Source organism: Coregonus clupeaformis, unplaced genomic scaffold (assembly GCF_020615455.1).
Source record: "Coregonus clupeaformis isolate EN_2021a unplaced genomic scaffold, ASM2061545v1 scaf1019, whole genome shotgun sequence".
Lineage (NCBI taxonomy): Eukaryota > Metazoa > Chordata > Actinopteri > Salmoniformes > Salmonidae > Coregonus > Coregonus clupeaformis.
Window position 1 is genome coordinate 48,317 of NW_025534473.1, and position 24,825 is coordinate 73,141.

Genomic DNA, 24,825 nt, shown 5'->3' on the forward strand with positions numbered 1-24,825 from the left:
GACCATCTGGAAGATCCAGAGGAGGAATGGGAGAAGGTCATGTGGTCTGATGAGACAAAAATAGAGCTTTTTGGTCTAAACTCCACTCGCCGTGTTTGGAGGAAGAAGAAGGATGAGTACAACCCCAAGAACACCATCCCAACCGTGAAGCATGGAGGTGGAAACATCATTCTTTGGGGATGCTTTTCTGCAAAGGGGACAGGACGACTGCACCGTATTGAGGGGAGGATGGATGGGGCCATGTATCGCGAGATCTTGGCTAACAACCTCCTTCCCTCAGTAAGAGCATTGAAGATGGGTCGTGGCTGGGTCTTCCAGCATGACAACGACCCGAAACACACAGCCAGGGCAACTAAGGAGTGGCTCCGTAAGAAGCATCTCAAGGTCCGGGAGTGGCCTAGCCAGTCTCCAGACCTGAACCCAATAGAAAATCTTTGGAAGGAGCTGAAAGTCCGTATTGCCCAGCGACAGCCCCGAAACTTGAAGGATATAGAGAAGGTCTGTATGGAGGAGTGGGCCAAAATCCCTGCTGCAGTTTGTGCTAACCTGGTCAAGACCTACGGGAAACGTATGATCTCTGTAATTGCAAACAAAGGTTTCTGTACCAAATATTAAGTTCTGCTTTTCTGATGTATCAAATACTTATGTCATGCAATAAAATGCAAATTAATTACTTAAAAATCATACAATGTGATTTTCTGGATTTTTGTTTTAGATTCCGTCTCTCACAGTTGAAGTGAACCTATGATAATAATTACAGACCTCTACATGCTTTGTAAGTAGGAAAACCTGCAAAATCTTCAGAGAAGAGCTAAGGATTTATCAAATAATAATAATAATTATAATTATATTATTTTTTTCAATTATGTTCTGATTTAATATCTTCAGTTTTATTGGAAAGGAAAAGGTTAACACTGAAGAGAAAAACATATCTAATCAGGATTTTTCTTTGGTGGTCTCTGGGGAGATAAATCTAGCTAGCTAAGTCAGCTATTGGCTTGGCCATCAGAAGCTAGATACAAGGCATCTGCCATTCCACTGTATTAGAGCAACATTTTGGAGTGACAGTGGAATCAAGCAATTACATTTTGATTTGGACCGTTTATAAAAAAAATCTTATGCATTCTTGAAGGCCATCAGGTCACTCACTGCTCAATAGCCAGCAGTAGTTTCCCCATGGTCTAGCAAGCTATGTTTTGTTGTTGGGTAGTTTGCAGCTGCTGCAGCAGGTGTTATCAAAGAGGATGTTGTTGCTAATTTGTTAGCTTCTCCCTTTTCAAGAATAACTTTCAACAAGAAGTTAAGTTTCAAATTATCATCATCTGGTGAGTGGAACTGTGTTTTTAATTGCAGCTCACTTGCTGTTGTTAGACATCTCTTTGAAAATAACTTGTGTATGAAACATTGTTGCATTTAAACTTTAGGTCACTGGTTACTTTGTGTGCTTAACATAAAATGTTTTTTGCAATTGGAAGTAATTGTTTTGATTTGGTACATTTCGATTGGAAATGCTTAGCCTAATGGTTGTGTTTTGGTATTCTTATGATTGGGACCTACTGTCTTATTATGTCCGAGTGAATGGACATGCTTATCTTTTAACATCATGCTGTGTGTGACCGCTGTCCATCAGCCCTATGCAGTGGTGTAGTGGTGCCCAGTGAAGGAAATCACACTGTGTGAAAAATCCTGTTTTCATATGTTTTTCTAATTAGTTTTTCTACATATTATTCCGATTTTCACTCTCAAAATCACACTTTTTTTAAATAGAAAAACAACATAAATGTCGACAAGAATGCTTAAACCACCTCCGGAGACCATTCTGGAGGTCTGAGGAGTATTCTTGTAATAATGTATTGTTTTTTAGTTTTTGCTCAGTCTGATTGTGTGGGCCTGTCAGGGCCTGGCTCCCCAGTGGGTTGGCCTGTGTCCACCCAGGCCCACTCATGCCTACACCCCTGATGCAAACAGCATATGATGACTGAATTGCGATTCACAAATAACCTACTAACCAAGACCTTGGATCAAACTTTTCAATACCTGGTTTGCATACCCATTGTTGCCTTAGTTGGCATTTACTGGTTGAAACGTCTTTCCTACCTACCCTACCAGCTACCGATGACATTCTTCTGTGAGCTGCTCCATGCCAAAACCAGTCGAGAGCTGCGCGCTCTTGCTGCCTACAGATGACATTCCGCTGAAACAAGGCTATGTGTGCGGCGCGCATATATATATATACACTACCGTTCAAAAGTTTGGGGTCACTTAGAAATTTCCTTGTTTTCAAAAGAAAAGCAATTTTTTTGTCCATTAAAATAACATCAAATTGATCAGAAATACAGTGTAGACATTGTTAATGTTGAAAATGGCTACTGTAGCTGGAAACTGCTGATTTTTAATGGAATATCTACATATGCGTACAGAGGCCCATTATCAGCAACCATCAGTCCTGTGTTCCAATGGCACATTGTGTTTGCTAATCCAAGTTTATCATTTTAAAAGGTTAATTGATCATTAGAAAACCCTTTTGCAATTATGTTAGCACAGCTGAAAACTGTTGTGCTGATTAAAGAAGCAATAAAACTGGCCTCAGTTGTGCACCGGGGCCTCCCACTCCTCTTTCTATTCTGGTTAGAGCCAGTTTGCGCTGTTCTGTGAAGGGAGTAGTACACAGCGTTGTACGAGATCTTCAGTTTCTTGGCAATTTCTTGCATGGAATAGCCTTCATTTCTCAGAACAAGAATAGACTGACAAGTTTCAGAAGAAAGTTATTTGTTTCTGGCCATTTTGAGCCTGTAATCGAACCCACAATTGCTGATGCTCCAGATACTCAACTAGTCTCAAGAAGGCCAGTTTTATTGCTTCTTTAATCAGCACAACAGTTTTCAGCTGTGCTAACATAATTGCAAAAGGGTTTTCTAATGATCAATTAGCCTTTTAAAATGATAAACTTGGATTAGCAAACACAACGTGCCATTGGAACACAGGACTGATGGTTGCTGATAATGGGGCTCTGTACGCCTATGTAGATATTCCATAAAAAATCAGCCGTTTCCAGCTACAATAGCCATTTACAACATTAACAATGTCTACACTGTATTTCTGATCAATTTGATGTTATTTTAATGGACAAAAATATTGCTTTTCTTTCAAAAACAAGGACATTTCTAAGTGACCCCAAACATACACCTTAGCCAAATACATTTAAACTCCGTTTCTTACAATTCCTGACATTTAATCCTAGTAAATATTCCCTGTTTTAGGTCAGTTAGGATCACCACTTTATTTTAAGAATGTGAAATGTCAGAATAATAGTAGAGAGAATTATTTATTTCATCTTTTATTTCTTTCATGACATTCCCAGTGGGTCAAAAGTTTACATACACTCTATTAGTATTTGGTAGCATTGCCTTTAAATTGTTTAACTTGGGTTAAACGTTTCGGGTAGCCTTCCACAAGCTTCCCACAATAAGTTGGGTGAATTTTGGCCCATTCCTCCTGACAGAGCTGGTGTAACTGAGTCAGGTTTGTAGGCCTCCTTGCTCGCACACTCTTTTTCAGTTCTGCCCACATATTTGCTATAGGATTGAGGTCAGGGCTTTGTGATGGCCACTCCAATACCTTGACATTCCTGTCCTTAAGCCATTTTGCCACAACTTTGGAAGTATGCTTGGGGTCATTGTACATTTGGAAGACCCATTTGCGACCAAGCTTTAACTTCCTGACTGATGTCTTGAGATGTTGCTTCAATATATCCACATAATTTTCCTTCCTCATGATGCCATCTATTTTGTGAAGTGCACCAGTCCCTCCTGCAGCAAAGCACCCCCACTGCGTGATGCTGCCACCCCGTGCTTCACGGTTGGGATGGTGTTCTTCGGCTTGCAAGTAGCCCACTTTTTTCTCCAAACATAACGATGGTCATCATGGCCAAACAGTTATATTTTTGTTTCATCAGACCAGAGGACATTTCTCCAAAAAGTATGATCTTTGTCCCCATTGGCAGTTGCAAACCGTAGTCTGGCTTTTTTATGGCGGTTTTGGAGCAGTGGCTTCTTCCTTGCTGAGGGGCCTTTCAGGTTATGTCGATATAGGACTTGTTTTACTGTGGATATAGATACTTTTGTACCTGTTTTCTCCAACATCTTCACAAGGTCCTTTGCTGTTGTTCTGGGATTGATTTGCATTTTTCGCACCAAAGTACGTTCATCTCTAAGAGAAAGAACGCGTCTCCTTCCTGAGCGGTATGACGGCTGCGTGGTCCCATGGTGTTTATACTTGCGTACTATTGTTTGTATAGATGAACGTGGTACCTTCAGGCGTTTGGAAATTGCTCCCAAGGATGAACCAGACTTGTGGAGGTCTACACATTTTTTTCTGATGTCTTGGCTGATTTCTTTTGATTTTCCCATGATGTCAAGCAAATAGGCACTACGTTTGAAGGTAGGCCTTGAAATACATCCACAGGTACACCTCCAATTGCCTCAAATGATGTCAATTAGCCTATCAGAAGCTTCTAAAGTCATGACATAATTTTCCTGAATTTTCCAAGCTGTTTAAAGGCACAGTCAACTTAGTGTATGTAAACTTCTGACCCACTGTAATTGTGATACAGTGAATTGTAAGTGAAATAATCTGTCTGTAAACAATTGTTGGAAAATGTACTTGTGTCATGCACAAAGTAGATGTCCTAACCGACTTGCCAAAACTATAGTTTGTTAACAAGAAATTAGTGGAGTGGTTGAAAACGAGTTTTAATAACTCCAACCTAAGTGTATGTAAACTTCCGACTTCAACTGTTTATTTTTCACATGCTTTGCGATTGTGTAGGCTAATTTGTGCATGATTTCTCTATTGTACTACATAATTGATAAGTCGTATACCTCTACTACACTATTTTGATACACATCAGTGGGGATTAAGAAGTGAGTATAGGCAATGCCCACTGGGAAAAAAAGTGTGTATAAGATGTGTATACCTGCGTATAGCCTCCACTACATCACTGGCCCTTTGTGTTTTACAAAATGTGCACTCTCCTACATGAGTGCACTGCACAGGAGGTTGGTGGCACCTTATTGGGGAGGATGCGCTCGTAGTAATAGCTGGAGCGGAATCAGTGGAATGGTATCAAATACGTCAAACACCTGGTTTGATGCCATTCCATTAGCTCCATTCCAGCCATTATTATGAGCCGTCCTTCCCTCAGCAGCTTCTACTGGTGCACTGGTATTACCATTGCTGTCCTTTTAGCAGCACGAACCAGTCACACACTGAAGACCTAGGTCCAATAGGTTTGCCACTGTGCAAATATGTCCATAATAGATGTAAAAACTCTTCAGGTATTAATGTTTCAAGAAAATAGTGTATATATTTGGCCTGCGCTCACTGAACGGAAGCTGATAATTATGAGTTTTTTTACTCTGCTGGTCTCGGGAAGAAATTAGGAGTCCTCACTGTCCGAGACAGAGTCAAGACTGAGTACAAATATATCTGACACTAAAACAAGACCAAGACACTCAAAGTGTGGTCTCGAGATTGGACTCGAGTACTACAACACTGAAGAATGGGCGTACTAATGTGATGAAATGGAGAATCTGATTGAATTGTATCTGTACTTTTTTCATGTCAATGTAATAACTTTAATGTCAGTTATGAGTGCCCAGGTGTTTTTTAAAAGGGAAACTTTCTCAACAGCTAAACAGCCTGTTTGTGCATGGTACTCCATCTGATAGAATGACAAGTGACTTTATGACAGCTCTGCCTGGTTCTCGTTTTGCATAATCTTTTAATTCTCAATGTTGGACAAACAATTTGGTACGTTAAGCAAAGTATCCAGAGTTCTGTTTCTTGTTATAGGTCTGATGCCTATTTTACTGTCTGCCTTGTACAGGAAAACCTATGGTTCAATCAGTGTACAGGTATGTATTTACACACACAGGTCAATTTAGTTCAAATGTCATTTGAATGAAATTGCACACATGGCTTTAGTGATTTCACATTTTGTGGAGTGCTGTTCTGAAGATATTGAAGGGTCAAGATGGGCTACATGACCGTTACTTGTTCATCCGAATTCATGCAGGTTTGTTTATCACTGTAAAAGTCTCAATGAATATTAGCACAAAGGAAAATAAAAATAACATTACATTTTAGTCATTTAGCAGACGCTCTTATCCAGAGTGACTTACAGTTAGTGAGCGCATAATTTTTTTAATATATATATATATTTTTTTCATACTGGCCCCCCGTGGGAATCAAACCCACAACCCTGGCGTTGCAAACACCATGCTCTACCAACTGAGCTACACGGGGCCCATTAAAGTAACTTTTGACCATACATGGCTTTGTCTTTTTTTCTGATGGGAATAGGGCAGTTGGCTGTGTAGTTATTCAATGATCTAAATCGATTTAGTTTCAGTCAGTTTGACTATTACTACTGTACTTTATATATTAACTGAAAAATGCCCTGCCTGTGGCCAAGTGAAAGTCGTGGCATTTCTTTGTAACATTCCTTTCCAATTAATGTCAGGCTGTGCGTCAAAGTTTTGAATACCACCCATTCATCTGTGAGTCCCGTCCTCCTCTTCCTCTCTCCTCCCTCCCCGAGTCCATTGTTTTGATACCCCCTCTTTTTTTAATATTTGTAAGAGTTTTTTGACAGAAGCACTTTATGTACCCGATCCAAGCCCCTGGCATCTGTAGTGCTGTAGTCACAGGCCTGCTGGTCAAAGGGCATGAGGTTTAAGTTGTCCCTCACTCCATCCGGTGTCAATGGCAAAAGCTCTGATGCGCGAACAATAAAGTTTTAGAAAATTACAAATAAAAAATGGATACATATGAAGTTGTTGCTTTTGTACCGTCTTCATTGTTTGGCAAAAACTGCATGCACTCCTGGTCTCTTTTAAGCAGGCCCCCAGTGTCCGGTCTGGAGCGTGAAGTCACGAGCGCTGCTGGTCGGCTACTGCATAGCAACCTAGCGGTGCCAAAAGCCCTGGTCCACCCTAGAAAGCCAGAATGGCCCCAAATATACAGTGGGGAAAAAAGTATTTAGTCAGCCACCAATTGTGCATGTTCTCCCACTTAAAAAGATGAGAGAGGCCTGTAATTTTCATCATAGGTACACGTCAACTATGACAGACAAATTGAGAAAAAAAATTCCAGAAAATCACATTGTAGGATTTTTAATGAATTTATTTGCAAATTATGGTGGAAAATAAGTATTTGGTCACCTACAAACAAGCAAGATTTCTGGCTCTCACAGACCTGTAGCTCCTCTGTGCTCCACTCGTTACCTGTATTAATGGCACCTGTTTGAACTTGTTATCAGTATAAAAGACACCTGTCCACAACCTCAAACAGTCACACTCCAAACTCCACTATGGCCAAGACCAAAGAGCTGTCAAAGGACACCAGAAACAAAATTGTAGACCTGCACCAGGCTGGGAAGACTGAATCTGCAATAGGTAAGCAGCTAGGTTTGAAGAAATCAACTGTGGGAGCATTTATTAGGAAATGGAAGACATACAAGACCACTGATAATCTCCCTCGATCTGGGGCTCCACGCAAGATCTCACCCCGTGGGGGTCAAAATTATCACAAGAACGGTGAGCAAAAATCCCAGAACCACACGGGGGGGACCTAGTGAATGACCTGCAGAGAGCTGGGACCAAAGTAACAAAGCCTACCATCAGTAACACACTACGCCGCCAGGGACTCAAATCCTGCAGTGCCAGACGTGTCCCCCTGCTTAAGCCAGTACATGTCCAGGCCCGTCTGAAGTTTGCTAGAGTGCATTTGGATGATCCAGAAGAGGATTGGGAGAATGTCATATGGTCAGATGAAACCAAAATATAACTTTTTGGTAAAAACTCAACTCGTCGTGTTTGGAGGACAATGAATGCTGAGTTGCATCCAAAGAACACCATACCTACTGTGAAGCATGGGGGTGGAAACATCATGCTTTGGGGCTGTTTTTCTGCAAAGGGACCAGGACGACTGATCCGTGTAAAGGAAAGAATGAATGGGGCCATGTATCGTGAGATTTTGAGTGAAAACCTCCTTCCATCAGCAAGGGCATTGAAGATTAAACGTGGCTGGATCTTTCAGCATGACAGTGATCCCAAACACACCGCCCGGGCAACGAAGGAGTGGCTTCGTAAGAAGCATTTCAAGGTCCTGGAGTGGCCTAGCCAGTCTCCAGATCTCAACCCCATAGAAAATCTTTGGAGGGAGTTGAAAGTCTGTGTTGCCCAGCGACAGCCCCAAAACATCACTGCTCTAGAGGAGATCTGCATGGAGGAATGGGCCAAAATACCAGCAACAGTGTGTGAAAACCTTGTGAAGACTTACAGAAAACGTTTGACCTGTGTCATTGCCAACAAAGGGTATATAACAAAGTATTGAGAAACTTTTGTTATTGACCAAATACTTATTTTCCACCATAATTTGCTAATAAATTCATTAAAAATCCTACAATGTGATTTTCTGGAAAAAAAATTCTCAGTTTGTCTGTCATAGTTGACGTGTACCTATGATGAAAATTACAGGCCTCTCTCATCTTTTTAAGTGGGAGAACTTGCACAATTGGTGGCTGACTAAATACTTTTTTTCCCCACTGTATGTGTGTATGTATGTATGTATGTATATGTGTATGTATGTATGTGTGTATATATATGTGTATGTATGTATATATATGTGTATATGTATATATATATATATACAGTGGGGAGAACAAGTATTTGATACACTGCCGATTTTGCAGGTTTTCCTACTTACAAAGCATGTAGAGGTCTGTAATTTTTATCATAGGTACACTTCAACTGTGAGAGACGGAATCTAAAACAAAAATCCAGAAAATCACATTGTATGATATTTAAGTAATTAATATGCATTTTATTGCATGACATAAGTATTTGATACATCAGAGAAGCAGAATTTAATATTTGGTACAGAAACCTTTGTTTGCTATTACAGAGATCATACGTTTCCTGTAGGTCTTTACCAGGTTTGCACACACTGCAGCAGGGATTTTGGCCCACTCCTCTTTACAGACCTTCTCCAGATCCTTCAGGTTTCGGGGCTGTCGCTGGGCAATACGGACTTTCAGCTCCTTCCAAAGATTTTCTATTGGGTTCAGGTCTGGAGACTGGCTAGGCCACTCCAGGATCTTGAGATGCTTCTTACGGAGCCACTCCTTAGTTGCCCTGGCTGTGTGTTTCGGGTCGTTGTCATGCTGGAAGACCCAGCCACGACCCATCTTCAATGCTCTTACTGAGGGAATGAGGTTGTTAGCCAAGATCTCGCGATACATGGCCCCATCCATCCTCCCCTCAATACGGTGCAGTCGTCCTGTCCCCTTTGCAGAAAAACATCCCCAAAGAATGATGTTTCTTGGGGTTGTACTCATCCTTCTTCTTCCTCCAAACACGGCGAGTGGAGTTTAGACCAAAAAGCTCTATTTTTGTCTAATCAGACCACATGACCTTCTCCCATTCCTCCTCTGGATCATCCAGATGGTCATTGGCAAACTTCAGACGGGCCTAGACATGTGCTGGCTTGAGTAGGGGGACCTTGCGTGCGCTGCTGGATTTTAATCCATGACGGCGTAGTGTGTTACTAATGGTTTTCTTTGAGACTGTGGTCCCAGCTCTCTTCAGGTCATTGACCAGGTCCTGCTGTGTAGTTCTGGGCTGATCCCTCACCTTCCTCATGATCATTGATGCCCCACGAGGTGAGATCTTGCTTGGAGCCCCAGACCGAGGGTGATTGACCGTCATCTTGAACTTCTTCCTTTTTCTCATAATTGCGCCAACAGTTGTTGCCTTCTCACCAAGCTGCTTGCCTATTGTCCTGTAGCCCATCCCAGCCTTGTGCAGGTCTACAATTGTATCCCTGATGTCCTTACACAGCTCTCTGGTCTTGGCCATTGTGGAGAGGTTGGAGTCTGTTTGATTGGGTGTGTGGACAGGTGTCTTTTATACAGGTAACGAGTTCAAACAGGTGCAGTTAATACAGGTAATGAGTGGAGAACAGGAGGGCTTCTTAAAGAAAAACTAACAGGTCTGTGAGAGACGGAATTCTTACTGATTGGTAGGTGATCAAATACTTATGTCATGCAATAAAATGCAAATTAATTACTTACAAATCATACAATGTGATTTTCTGGATTTTTGTTTTAGATTCCATCTCTAACAGTTGAAGTGTACCTATTATAAAAATTACAGACCTCTACATGCTTTGTAAGTAGGAAAACCTGAAAAATCGGCAGTGTATCAAATACTTGTTCTCCCCACTGTATATATATATATATATATATAAAACATGGTGGATTGGAAGTGATGCAGAAAATTAAATTGATGGAAGTTACAATCTATCTGCAATATTAAGCTGATCCACCCCCCCAAAAAAAAAAGAAAATAAAAAAAACATTAACACACTACATTTCTGATCTTTACTGAGAATTCAAAAGTAAACCAGTGTTTGAATGAATTGGCTCTAGAACAGTATGCTTGTCAGTTTGGCACCGATGTGGATGTGATGAGGAGTCAGGCGCAGGACACAGAGGTTTAGTCCAACAAACTTTACTATAGTAAAGTGAACAATAATCACTACACGACCTCGAAATACAGAGGCGAGAACAGTACGCAACATGCGTAAAACAAAACATGTAGAGCGCAAAACACGCAGCTCAAACGACACGCGGACAACAACACACAATATAACTAACACAAAACAGGGAACTTATAGGACACGTAATTAGGACACAAACAGACACAGGTGTACCAGACAGACCAAAGCAATCAACACACGAAACATACAACGGTGGCAGCTAGTATTCCGGGGACGGCGAACGCCGAAGCCTGCCCGAACCAGGAGGAGGAGCAGCCTCGGCCGAAACCGTGACAATGCTCCAACTGTAGGCCTATACAAGCATCCATCTGTCCAATTAATGTATTGCTGTCCATCTGCCCTTTGTTAAATTAAATAATGTAATTTAATTTACAGTAGCCCTAGTACACTACTGCATCTGTATTTGATGCCTGTCTCCTCCGTTTTATCACAACACATTCTGGTAACATCAAATGATAATTATTTCAATAAGAACATATTCAAACAATCCATCTCAAAAACTGCAGAGCCATGTAAAAATAGCTGAATTATAGGCAACAATTATAGGCTTGAATGTACAGTTTTGTGCATGCAGCAGGCATGAATATAATGGTTTCGGTCTGCATTCCAGTCTGCATTTTGAGTGTCTTGGTCTGGTCTGGGACACATTTGTACCCGTTACAGATAACTTCTATGGTCTAGAATTGAGTCAAGTCAAGACCGTCCATGAGGTCGCCTAGTTCCGACGTGAAGATGCTATCCCTTGCCTGACAGACCAACTTCCTCCTGCTTTCCTCGTGTCAAAATCTAATTCCTGCACGTGCGCCACCATATATGCACAAACAATCAGATAACTTGTGGGGAACCTTTATTTTCACATGAGAAAAGCAGAGAGGAAGCGAGTCTATGCAGGTAGCCAAGTGGTTAAGACAATTGGTCCAGTTATCGAAAGGTTGCTGGTTAGAATCCCCGAGCCAATTATGTGAAACATCTGTTGATGTGCCCTTGAGCAACGCACTTAACCCTAAATGCTCCTGTAAGTCGTTCTGGAAAAGAACATCTGTTAAATGTAAAAATGGCTACAACAGACCCTTGTTTGTCTGTATAATAATTTGTTGTTTTATATAAATTCACTACGGTATAAAGACCAATCCTCTGCTGAACTGTCACCTTGCCGCGGTTGAGGAGATTGCGTACTGCAATGACCCTGAGAACTAAACCGAAGTTTTGAACACCACCACATTTCAACGAATAGAACGTTTCGAAGCCAAAGCATCAAATCGAAACTGAACGTTTAGACAGCCTCTCAATGTAATGTTTTATCAGATTCACTCAGACCTTCTGAACGGTAACAGCCTGAAGCGTTTATGCGGTAAGATTTGAACGTTTTCTGTGTCTGTAGCCTAGCTTTTCTTAATAATAATGAAAGCTTATTAATTGTTGACCATATATATTGCATTACAAGTGTGCGTTTACCGATAAAAAAAAAAAGAGCCGTCCATTTGGCTCCCTGATTTGCATACTGCTACTACTGCTTTTTGAGCTTAAACAACGATTTAATGCAGATACGTTAGCATTTTTTTCATGGTTCTAGGTCGATTTTTTAACATTTTGAGCGAAGAGCCGTTTGGGAGCCAAATGAGCCTTCTCTTTTACGTGAACAGAGCCAAGTGCGCCGGCTCACGGAAAATACTCAGAATGTCCATCATAGCACAGACGTCAATTCAACGGCTATACCACTTTGGTTCAACATCATTTCATTGAAATGACGTGGAAACAACGTTGATTCAACCAGTGTGTGCCCACTGCCAGTGGGTATCTATTTGCATAGTATAAGGGTGTCTATTTGCCTAGTAAAAGTGAAAGAGTCCATCATTTGCAAGCAGGTTATGTTTCATTTTGCGTATCCAACATTTTGGAGCTTTCTCCACATGTCAAGTATACTATATGGCATTTTTTTGTTTGTTTTTGTCCTCAAACCACAACCAAATTAAGTGCTAAATTCATAGGCTGAATTGTAGTTACAGAACTTCCTTCTAATTTACTTTCCCTTTAAGTGAGGTTTACTGGGATTCTACTGCAAAATGTATTCAATAACTGGTTGGTTTACTCCAGATATATTTTCCTATTGATATTACTCCCATACAAGCCAATGTCTAGGTTAGTAAAAAATGAATTTGGAAATTGCATTACAACCATCTGGGGACACAAAGGTGCAAGGCAATACACAGCCTATATCACAATAAAAAATATGTTAATCTTTTTTTTAATGAATGCTTTAAAAAGTGTAAAACCAAAGACCAGGTGGAGTACAACGAGTGTGCTAAATAAACAATTGAAAAGGGGGATACTGCACATTTGTCCCTAGATTATTGCATGCATTTTTGTATCTGTAGCCCTATTTCATGCATCTTTCCATAAAAGGTCCCTCCAGTAGCCTTCACTAGGTAGACAAAAAAAATCCCTTATCCTCCCATTGCAGCTGTTTATTCCTTTGGGCGTTCTTCAGCCGCATTGGCTCCAGAAGCAATGAGGATATTGTGGGGGGAAATAACTCCAACAGCTTTAGTGGCCACATGAATTCATTTAACATTACTGTCATCTCCCACACATTGTTTCCTTAATAATAGAATGTGTTTCCTTCAGTGAATGTTATGCTCTTTTGTGTATTTGTATAATATTGCATTTGTTTGCCGAAGAAATAGTTGAAACAGACATGTTAACAATCCAGATGGGAGGTGACCAGTAGATAGCTAAATAGGGGACAGTTGCCTATGTGAGGCCCATATTCACAATGCACTTAGTTAAGACCAGTGCTTGACTTGGGATGGAAGAAGTGCAGGAGCTGTCTTTTTCCAAGTCTGTCCATTAGACTATGTTCACTGAAATCCACAAATTACATTATGCTATAGAGACCTCTGATTATTCACTGTTAACGGTTTATACACATTTTCCATTAATTCTCCACGACTTTTAACCAAATTTCCATGACTATTATTATAGTCTACATGAAAAAGTAAGCATTATTGACACTGGAAAGCTGCTGTGTCTGATCCCATGTAGACCTACCTCCTCCTGCCGTTGTGCCCTTGATCAAGGCACTTAGCCCCCCCACATAGAACTGCACTGTTAGTCACATGTTGTCAACAGGTGGTCAACCCTCCATCTGGAGAGCTCCTGGGTGTGCAGGCTTGGCTTTTTCAACATTACAACCAAATACTTTTGTCTTTATAAAATGATTCCCTCATTCTATAAATCAGGGATCAAATGGATAAGGTAGGCTACTTCAAAGCAAGGTATCTAACTAGACATGTTTATATATAAGGCTCAAATATTCATGTTTCGGGGGAGATCAATGCACAGCCAGTTATTTGTCAATTAAGGTATTCTTATAATATTTTTTTACGTTGTCGCAATTACATGGCTACTGTTTAATAGAGGGGAATCCCCGCTTTCCAACAGTGTAGATCTATTTAGGCTCTACATTGTCGGTGGAAGGGCAACAACGAAATTAATGCTTAGTTAGCTATAGTTAACTAGCGAGATAACTGCTACAAGTTATGTTTTAAATTGGTGATATAGTTAATCTGTCTGTCATTATTTTTTACAGTACCAGTCAAAAGTTTGGACACACCTACTCATTCCAGGATTTTTCTTTATTTTTACTATTTTCTACATTGTAGAATAATAGTGAAGACATCAAAACTATGAAATAACACATATGGAATCATGTAGTAACCAAAAAAGTGTTAAACAAATCAAAATATATTTTATATTTGTCACTCCCTGACATAGAGTTCGCTAGTTGGTTTGGTCAGGGTGTGAATATCTATGTGATGTGAATATCTATGTTTGGGATTTCTATGTTGGCCGGGTGTGGTTCCCAATCAGAGGCAGCTGTCGATTGTTGTCTCTGATTGGGGATCATACTTAGGTAGCCATTTTGCCTACCTATGTTGTGGGATCTTGACTCTTGTTTGGCTTGTTTGTGTGTAGCCATTGTGAGCTTCATGTTACGTTGCTTTTGTTGTTTTGTCGTGTGTTAACTTCGTGAATAAACATGTATGCATGCCACGCTGCACCTTGGTCCAATCCTGTACTCAACCTACGTGACAATATTTGAGATTCTTCAAATAGCCACCCTTTGCCTTGATGACAGCTTTGCACACTCTTGGCATTCTCTCAACCAGCTTCATGAGGAATGCATTTCAATTAACAGTTGTGCCTTGTTAAAAGTTAATTTGTGGAATTTATTTCCTTCTTAATGCATTTGAGCCAGTCCGTTGTGTTGTGACAAGGTAGGGGTGGTATACAGAAGATAGCCCTATTTGGTAAAAGACCAAGTCCATATTATGGCAAAAACAGCTAAATAAGCAAAGAGGAACGACAGTCTATCATTACTTTAAGACTTGAAGGTCAGTCAATCAGGAACATTTCAAGAACTTTGAAAGTTTCTTCAAGTGCAGTCGCAAAAACCATCAAGCGCTATGATGAAACTGGCTCTCATGAGGACCGCCACAGGAAAGGAAGACCCAGAGTTACCTCTGCTGCAGAGGATAAGTTCATTAGAGTTACCAGCCACAGAATTGCAGCCCAAATAAATGCTTCACAGAGTTCAAGTAACAGACACATCTCAACATCAACTGTTCAGAGGAGACTGAGTGAATCAGGCCTTCATGGTCAAATTGCTGCAAAGAAACCACTACTAAAGGACACCAATAAGAAGAAGAGACTTGCTTGGGCCAAGAAACACAAGCAATGGACATTAGACCAGTGGAAATCTGTCCTTTGGTCCAAATTTCAGATTTTTGGTTCCAACTGCCGTGTCTTTGTGAGACGCGGAGTAGGATGATCTCCGCATGTGTGGTTCCCACCGTGAAGCATGGAGGAGGAGGTGTGATGGTGTGTCCTGAACATCTCTAAAACTAAGAGCATTGTATTTGGTACAAATCATTCCCTATGTTGTAGACCTCAGCTGAATTTGTAATGAATGGTGTGGCTGTTGAACAAGTTGAGGAGACTAAATTACTTGGCATTACCTTAGATTGTAAACTATCGTGGTCAAAACATATAGATTCAATGGTTGTAAAGATGGGGAGAGGTCTGTCTGTAATAAAGAGATGCTCTGATTTTTTGACACCACACTCCAAAAAGCAAGTTCTGCAGGCTCTAGTTTTGTCTAATCTTGATTATTGTCCAGTCGTGTGGTCCAGTGCTGCAAGGAAAGACCTAGTTAAGCTGCAGCTGGCCCAAAACAGAGCGGCACGTCTTTCTCTTCATTGTAATCAGAGGGCTGATATAAATACTATTCATGCCAGTCTCGCTTGGCTAAGAGTTGAGGATAGACTGACTGCATCACTTCTTCTTTTTATAAGAAACATTCATGTGTTGAAAATCCCAAATTGTTTGCATAGTCAATTTACACACAGCTCTGACACACACACACTTACCCCACCAGACATGCCACCAGGGGTCTTTTCACGGTCCCCAAATCCAGAACAAATTCAAGAAAGCGTACAGTATTATATAGAGAAACCTGGTTTCAAAAAACAGATAAAGCAACACCTCACGGCACAACGCCGCTCCCCTATTTGACCTAGATAGTTTGTGTGTATGTATTGATATGTAGGCTATGTGTGCCTTTAAAAATTTTTTTATGTAGTTATTGTCTATTAATGTTCTGTATTATGTAATGTTTCATGTTTTGTGTGGACCCCAGGAAGAGTAGCTGCTGCTTTTGCAACAGCTAATGGGGATCCTAATAAAATAAACCCCCCAAAAAATCGGTGTGTGAATCTGGGCCAGTGATAGGCTACTTTGTTTTTACAGAGGAGCTGGTACGCAAATCCCCCAGAATTAGAAGTGCCAGTATGGTGTGCCGGACAGTTCCGGACAGTCAAGCACTGGTTAAGACATATTCAGCACTGGATTATAATTAATTTCTGTCTGGTTTCTGTTAGCAACTGTTTTATGTTTATTTTCGGATGACAGTCCAGAGCCATTGTGAGTGACAGGCAGTCTATTAACCTACCTTACACAGTCTATAGACTGACCTCATACTGCTGTGATAAGTGTTGTCATTGTAAATTTCTGTCTTCCTACTCAGGAATCCAAAGATGACTTCAGCTACCAGCTTGCTGTTTTTTGCAATCAATTTTGCCTGTATCAGAGCTGAAAATTCCTCTGAGAGTAAGTTGTGCCATGAATGCCATAATAATGGTTATAAAATGTTATATAAAAAAATAGTTTTCAGATGATTGTTACCTTTCTCTGTGGTTTGGGAGAACTGTGTATAATTTTTTTAACCAAAATATCAATAAGATTGGTCACATGATAAAACTGACTACAATAACAGTAATTCTCTCTTGTATTAATGTCAATTTCTTTCTCTGATATTTTACTAACAGAATTTGTCAAACTGGAGTGTAAAACAGAATACCATGGGGTTTATGGTCAGCAGTCAATTCTAGAGTGCGTTGTCAAACCAGTGGATGAGAATGTGACCATCATAACGGTGACCTGGAAGAGAGTGGGAGCTGCTGCTGATAATTTGTTGGAATACCATAAAGATAAAATGATCCCAACCCCTGGGTTTAAATTTGCTGAGCCATCCTGGAACAAGAAGAATATGAATGTGTCCTTGTTGTTGACAAATACCAAGATGGCCGACAATGGGGAGTATGAATGCGAGGTGGAAACAGATGTTGGGACTGACAAAGCTACACCCAGCCTCAGTGTCACAGGTGAGTCATAGACCGTCTACAGTGTCATTTTAGGAAAATATACACATTTTTCAACACCGGTTCATGAAAGGAGCAAACTAAACATGTGAGATATTCAGCCAAGCTTGGAGTGCAATAGAAGAATAGACAACTTCTTTTTTTTAATGTGTCTCGGCTCATAGCTTATGATGCCCATATGCTGAAATCCTTTGGAAAGTTCTATTCAACTTCCATTGTTGTCACACACACACACACACACACACACACACACACACACACACACACACACACACACACACACACACACACACACACACACACACACACACACGTGCACACAACCATACAACCACTAAGTCTTGCATCGAGGATAGAATTGTGAAATACAGTAGAACAGGCTTTTCATTTCTAAGAAAGCACTTCCATACATTTATGATACAAAATTGATAAGGATGTTTATTCTGTAATATTCTCAGGGGGAGTTCAGATCTATTTGTAAGTGTGTGATTGGACAGCACAGCAGGAGCGTTGTTTACTTTCTGTTTCAGAATGACATTGCTCAAATGGTACACAGTAGTACCACGTCCACCACTAGCCTCCATAATGCCATTCTGCCCATGGCATGCAATCAGTGTTTACAAATAATGGACACAGACTCAATTAGAACATCTGAGTGATTAAAAAAAGGTCATTCCAGTTTATTAAAATCACTCCTACTGTAATCTCATTCCAAGTTATAATCGTTGGATTGACGTTGAAAAGGTGCAGAGTCTGTCTAGACAATGTTTACCCGCTGACGTTGTATAACTACTGATGTACCAAATAGCACCCACATGTATAATATAATTTCCCCTTACTCTCTCTCTCTTCCAGCTAAGTACAAAACTCCAACCATGAGCTCCATCCCTGACACCAACATCCAAGAGAACACAATTGTTACCATTTTCTGCAACTCTACAGGCGGGCCCCAGAAAGGGTTGATCTGGTGGTTTGATCAGTCTGGCACAAACTGCACAGAGAGTGCTGAGCTGGTGGCCAAAGAGACCGACGATGGTCTGTTTAGCCTCGCCAGTAATTTCACAGTGAAGGCAACATCCAGTTACACGAACTACACGTGCAAAGTGCTCAATGTCAATGAAGCCCTGGAGGGGAAGGCTTCATTTGAGATCCAGTTTGTGTCCCGAAACCTAGGTATGTTCTGCCATGGCTGCTACCTAATGGTATGAATATGTTGGTGATGTCATCCTTTGTAAAAGCAGGGCCAAGTCCAAAACCTGCCAATTTATCTCATTCCCTCATCCTGACCCTGATAATTGTAAAACAATTCAGCCTCAATCTAGTCTACTTTTAATATCATAGATGTTTTTTACGACGTCTTTATCACATTTCTGAACGCAATAAAAGTCAGCCATTTTATTTTAGTCATTTAGCAGACGCTCTTATCCAGAGTGACTTACAGTTAGTGAGTGCATACATTTTTCATACTGGCCCCCCGTGGGAATCGAACCCACAACCCTGGCGTTGCAAGCGCCATGCTCTACCGACTGAGCTACACGGGGAGAGAACAACATGTCACTGAGGAGTGGAGTAGATACAAAGAATTATAACACTGCCCTAGGTCAGGCCATAACATGCTCCCGAATCTGACTGAACACCTTCCTTGAAACTCGAACAAAAGGAAAATGTTTGTCTTTGTTTGGATAAGAAACAATAGAGCGCAATAGTAATGGCGTCTTTTTGTAGGCACTAACTCCACCACGGTTCGTTGGACAAAGCCTATTGAGAAAATGAATGGAGTTTTTGTAGCGTTTTTGGATAAACGCCAAAAATAAGGTCTGTGGTAAACATAGGCTTAGGAGATCTTATACATTTTGTCCTATGAGATAATCTTCATCAGTGAACGTAACCTTTTGTGAATTTTGAAGCATTTATGTAATTTAATAATGCACATAAAGGCTTCATAATTCATAAAGGTCATGTTAACTGACTGATATTATCTCATAGAACAAAACGTATAAGACCTCCTAAACCTGTGTTAACCTCAGACCTTATTTTCGGCGTTTATCTCAAAACCGTATTCTTTCGCCTTTAATTTTTGCCATAGGAATGGCTGAATGAACCAAGGGTAACTCATTTCCGGGTTTTAGGACTACAAGCTGGCAAGCTCTATTCATGCGTGTTTCAACAGGAATCTAGAAGATCTTCAATGTTTGCTTAACCCAGTCTACTTGTCATCTGATGAGCTATAGGAAATTACTCGGTTAATCTGATCCAATAGGTCCATAGAGGGGGAAATAATGATAGTGGAGTTGTAACTACCTGCACTAGTTGCAAATTAGAGCTGATAGTCTCCAATATGTCTCTAATGCCCCTTATCATGATTCATAAGTGCAGTCATAATACCTTCTTACCAGAACATTCTGTCTCTGCAGTTGTGTTTCTCATCTCTGGCAGCCATTTTGAATATTATTTCTGACCTGCAGTCCTCAAGCTGTTGTTCTTTAGCCTGGCTGGGAACTTTTAAAGAAAAAGGATCCATCTAATGCCAAAACTAATTGTTCTTAGCAATGGGAAGTAAAGCAGCCCTTTCCTGCAGTCAATGGCCAAAAGCACCCTCTTTGGCCTCATGGGTGGAATTGTATTAATATTTAATATTTTTCATAATTTCACAATTATAAAATAAATAAATATTTTTTTAAAACAACGAAAATCCGGTGTTTCTATGTCAAACGGTTTTGTTATATTCCAGTCTTCTAGATTTGTTTAAGACTACCAATAATCTCTCTGTGTGACCCTGATTTACCCCACTGCAGTAAAAGGTTATTAAGATGCATTTAGATTAGAACAGAACTCAAGTCTGTGTGTCTGAAATGCCCTGATACTGACTTTGACCCTAGCATAGCTAACCTTTTTCTCTTGACTTCATATGAATTGCCTATTTATTTTGTAACTCCCAATTTTTGTCAATTTTGTCTGTCCAGGTAGTAAAGCTGAAAAGTTGGATTCTGTGTCCACCCCCAAGTGGCTTGTCCCGGTTGTAGTCATAGGATCTCTGATCATTGGACTCCTTGCTGCGCTGCTGTTTTTTAAGAAGCGCTCCGCCCAACGTAAGTACATGAATTGTCATACTCATAAAGTAGAGACTGTTGTGTGTGTATAACTCCATAATATCATTACATGGAGCTTTGATCATGTATCTGATCATGTATCTGTTTGTCATGCTAGCTAGTGCTAGATTAACCTGTACAGAGGCCCTTCCTCTGCCAAGCCTGCATGCTCTGGCAGCCATCCATTTTGGCTTTGCATGGGGGATTACACAACCTGTAATGTTGTCTGGTAACTCAGCCAATCGTTTAGAGTAGTCAAATCAGTGGCATGTTGTGGCATACTATTAACCATGAATAACAGTATAGTTAATACTTAACACAATCCATAATGCTATTATAATATAATATACACTGAGTATACCTAACATTAGGAACACCTTCCTATTATTGAGTTGCAAACTCCTTTTGACCTCAGAACAGCCTCAATTTGTCAGGGGATGGCCTCTACAAGGTGTTGATAGAGTTCCACAGGGATGCTGGCCCATGTTGACTCCAATGCTTCCCACAGTTGTGTCAAGTTGGCTGGTTGTCCTTTGGGTGGTGGACCATTCTTGATACACACGGGAAACTGTTGAGTGTGAAAAACCCAGCAGTGTTGCAGTTCTTGACACGCTCAAACCGGTGGGCCTGGCACCTACTTCCATACCCCGTTCAAAGGCACTTCAATCTTTTGTCTTGCCCATTCACGCTCTCAATGGCACACGTACACAATCCATGTCTCAATTGTATCAAGGCTTAAATCTTGCTTTAACCTGTCTCCTCCCCTTCATCTACACTGATTGAAGTCGATTTAACAGGTGACATCAATAAGGGATCATAGCTTTCACCTGGATTCACCTGATTTGATCAAAATTATAACTCAACAAATTATTAAATTTTCCAAGGCAAAAGCAATACTCCATAATGCATTCACATAGCCTGAGTGCCAGTCTGTTTGGGCTATCATGCCAACTCCTTGTCACTCATCGTCATGCGTAAACATCTTTGTCTTGACAATGAGCTATGGAGTTGGCAAGAGTAGTACAGCTATTTGACCAGGCTAGCATTCACATGCTTTTGGTTTGTGAAACTAGCCACTCAGCCTTGGACAGTAAAACTGTGAAACAGTGGCCACTCACCCGGAACACATGTCTGTCTGTTGTCACCCTTCCAAATCTCCTCACTAACCACATCCTCTCTCTGTTCCTCTTTACTGTAGCTTCAGAGGGAGATACTTTGTTTGCATTGGGCCCTTATGTCTGATATGCTGTACACACAGTGTCTGTCCTATCAGTCTAGGGCAGGTATGGGGGCCTACAGGGGCAAACATGGGCCTGGTTTCTGGTCCCAGTCCGTCCCTGTATCTGTCTCTGTATAATATCTGATATGCTGTGCACACAGTATCTGTCTTAGCTATCCTATTAAACATGACTACTAGGGTGATTGAATGTAGGTCAAAGGGAAGTGTTTCATCACATGCGTCACAAGTGGAGTATAAAATGGAGGCTGGATGATTACTAATTGTTTACCAAACCAGTTGGCGATGATGATGGCTCCGCTTTTGTACTGTTCTCATGGGGAAATCGTAATAATTGACTCACCCCTGTCCTAATTAAGGTAGTTTAGCTGCGTGGCTGTGGTGAAGGGAGATTATTTATTTGGGTCATACTATTATGTAATCCTGGGTGAAATATGGGCCTATCTGCACTGTGAGGGAAGACTTGCTGTCTTGACTAACTTTTCTCTTTCTGCCCAACTGTTAATTCCACTGAACTTTGGAGGATGCAATGCTCCTCTGGAGATTTAAATGTTAGATGACATTCCTCCACATTATGTCACAGATCAGCTTCTCACTTGTTCTTGTCAGTTATAGGTCACAGTGGCCATCCAACAGACAGACATCACGATGAGACATACAGACATCACGATCACTGACTTAGTCTTTTTCTTTTTTAGGTGGCCACCAAACAGATACCAGGCATGATGACGATGTTGAAGCAAAAGGTACTGTGTCCATGTGTTCAATCTACAATTAATATATCTATATTTATATTGTACATCTAAAATGAATATATCTATCTAAAGTATATTGTATCTACATCTACTGTATTTATAATAGAGCTCTTTCTATTCAGTATCATAGCTTCATGGGGACATGTTTTTTTAAATGATTGATTATCTTGTAGTTAACCTTGTAGTTAACCTTGCAGTTATCATGTAGTTTACATGCTGTCCTTGCTCCTTGTAATGATTAGTGGTGTCTCCTGTTTTTACTTTCTATTTTGTAACAATATGCTCTTTCTCTCTCATTCTCTCCATCTTTCTCTCTCTCGCCTTCTCTGTCTGTCTGTCTCTGTCGGTCTCTTTTTCTTTCCCTCCCTCCCTCTCCCTCTCTCCAGGTCTAAACAGTGACAGTTCATAGGATCAGCATTCCAGTCTCTAGTAACTGATTAGTTAACTGGCAGTCTCTGGAAGGGACTGTTTCCTTGACGATCAATAAGGGGCTTGTCACCATCACTATCCTTTGATGGACTGTTTCCTGTTAAGTGACAGTCACTTTGGCACTCAGGTCATTCTGATTGAGGCATTTGTTTCTTCTTAATCAGCTGATAATACCAGTCTGTAAGCACTGTGGTTGATGACTGTGGTTGATGACTTTAAAAGCCTATGTTTAAAAGCCTAACATGAATGTTTCTATACAGCAATGTTTTTTTCATGACTGAGCAAATTTCAGGTCTGCTGAGCGTAAACTTGAACGTTGCGAAAATTCTGTGCAACTTCCGCCGCGTGTTTACTGTGAACACTGAGGCTGTACCCGTTTTAAGTTAGTTTTAACAGTGGTCAAGTAGGCTAGTGTGGCTATCATAACGTAGGCCTACCAGAGTGGCCTACCATAAAAAACAATGGAGCAAATGCATCCCATAACATTTTAACATGGAAATAGCTGTTCTATTGTTCAGCCTACAGTAGCAAAAGTGCTTTACCTGACCCCCCCACCCATTGCTGACTACAAATGCTCAATGAGGCCTACTCTGCACTTTACCCCCTATAACAGACTTTATTGTTGCTACATTTTGTATGTTTTTATATGTGACTTTGTTTGTTATTAATGAGATCATTGAGATGAAAGCTTTTTTACTTTGTTCAGATAAAACATGTAAATCATCTTTTGTATGATATTTTTTGATATATTTCACACTGTGAAATTCCTATTCAAATCCCGCACCTTGATACTGTTCATTAAATATAGGGCAGTAAGAAAGTTTTTACACGGAAAGTTTTGTAAATAGAATGAAAGGAAGCTTTTTAATTGTTGTTTTTAATTACTACAATCTTTAAACAAATAAAGATACAATCTTTAAACAAATGAAAATCATAATTGATGGGGAGGCAAATCTGCATTCTTTCATGTTCTAAACTGTTTTAAGGAACCAAAAGCGGGTAACCCATTGTGAGGAAAATGTATATAATTACTGCACAAAGAAATATATATATTTTTCATCATTATGTATTATATAAGTAGTTACAGTACCTGAAGACTAATTTTTTTGCCCAGCGACAGTACATTAGTACACAGTAGCAAAATGTAGCAAAACAATTCGCAACGGAAAACAAAAACAAATGTTTCGTATCTTAAGTTCAGGTGGTCCCTTTACATCGGCTTTCATTTTGTCCCTTCTGAATACAACCCTGGTTTGATTGAATTCAAGTAAGATATGTGACACTGAACAGAAGGCAACATGTCCACTAGTGGGAATTCTCTCCTCACATTAAAATTCTGATGCAAAGATTGAGAAAAATCGACATCTGAAAGATGAATAACATGAACACAACATGATGTAACGTTGATCTGCTTTAACATAACTGTAGATATGTGAATACAATAAAGTTGATTTATAGTTGGGTCTGTTGTTGTGTTTATAACAATGCAATCCGTCTAAACTCTCCACTCACCATATTTTTTGTCTAATACACTAACACATTAAACCATTGAAATTATAATACACATAACCAACCGGTCAAAAGTTTTAGAACACCTACTCATTCAAGGGTTTTTCTTTATTTTTACTATTTTCTACATTGTAGAATAATAGTGAAGACATCAAAACTATGAAATAACACATATGGAATTATGTAGTAACTCAAAAAGTGTTAAACGAATCAAAATATATTTTATATTTGAGATTCTTCAAATAGCCACCCTTTGCCTTGATGACAGCTTTGCACACTTGGCATTCTCTCAATCAGCGTCACCTGGAATGCTTTTCCAACAGTCTTGAAGGAGTTCCAACATATGCTGAGCACTTGTTGGCTGCTTTTCCTTCACTCTGCGGTCCGACTCATCCCAAACCATCTCAATTTGGTTGAGGTCGGGGGATTGTGGAGGCCAGGTCATCTGATGCAGCACTCCATCA

At 40.3% G+C, this 24,825-nt stretch overlaps 1 protein-coding gene across 1 annotated transcript; it reads left to right on the top strand.

Moving 5' to 3' along the window:
- The first annotated feature begins 11,852 nt into the window (after window positions 1–11,852).
- On the top strand, window positions 11,853–23,195 carry LOC121553986. The gene is made up of 7 exons (XM_045217341.1): window positions 11,853–11,974; window positions 16,709–16,791; window positions 17,010–17,345; window positions 18,198–18,515; window positions 20,306–20,431; window positions 22,367–22,414; window positions 22,810–23,195. The coding sequence occupies exons 1-7, from the start codon at window positions 11,970–11,972 to the stop codon at window positions 22,830–22,832; spliced, it is 939 nt and encodes a 312-aa protein (XP_045073276.1). The 5' UTR covers window positions 11,853–11,969; the 3' UTR covers window positions 22,833–23,195.
- The last annotated feature ends 1,630 nt before the right edge of the window (window positions 23,196–24,825 follow it).

Coding starts and splice junctions, on each gene's coding strand:
- LOC121553986 (XM_045217341.1), top strand. Junction 16,792..17,009: donor AGCTGAAAATTCCTCTGAGA/GTAAGTTGTGCC, acceptor TTTTACTAACAG/AATTTGTCAAACTGGAGTGT. Junction 18,516..20,305: donor GTTTGTGTCCCGAAACCTAG/GTATGTTCTGCC, acceptor TTGTCTGTCCAG/GTAGTAAAGCTGAAAAGTTG.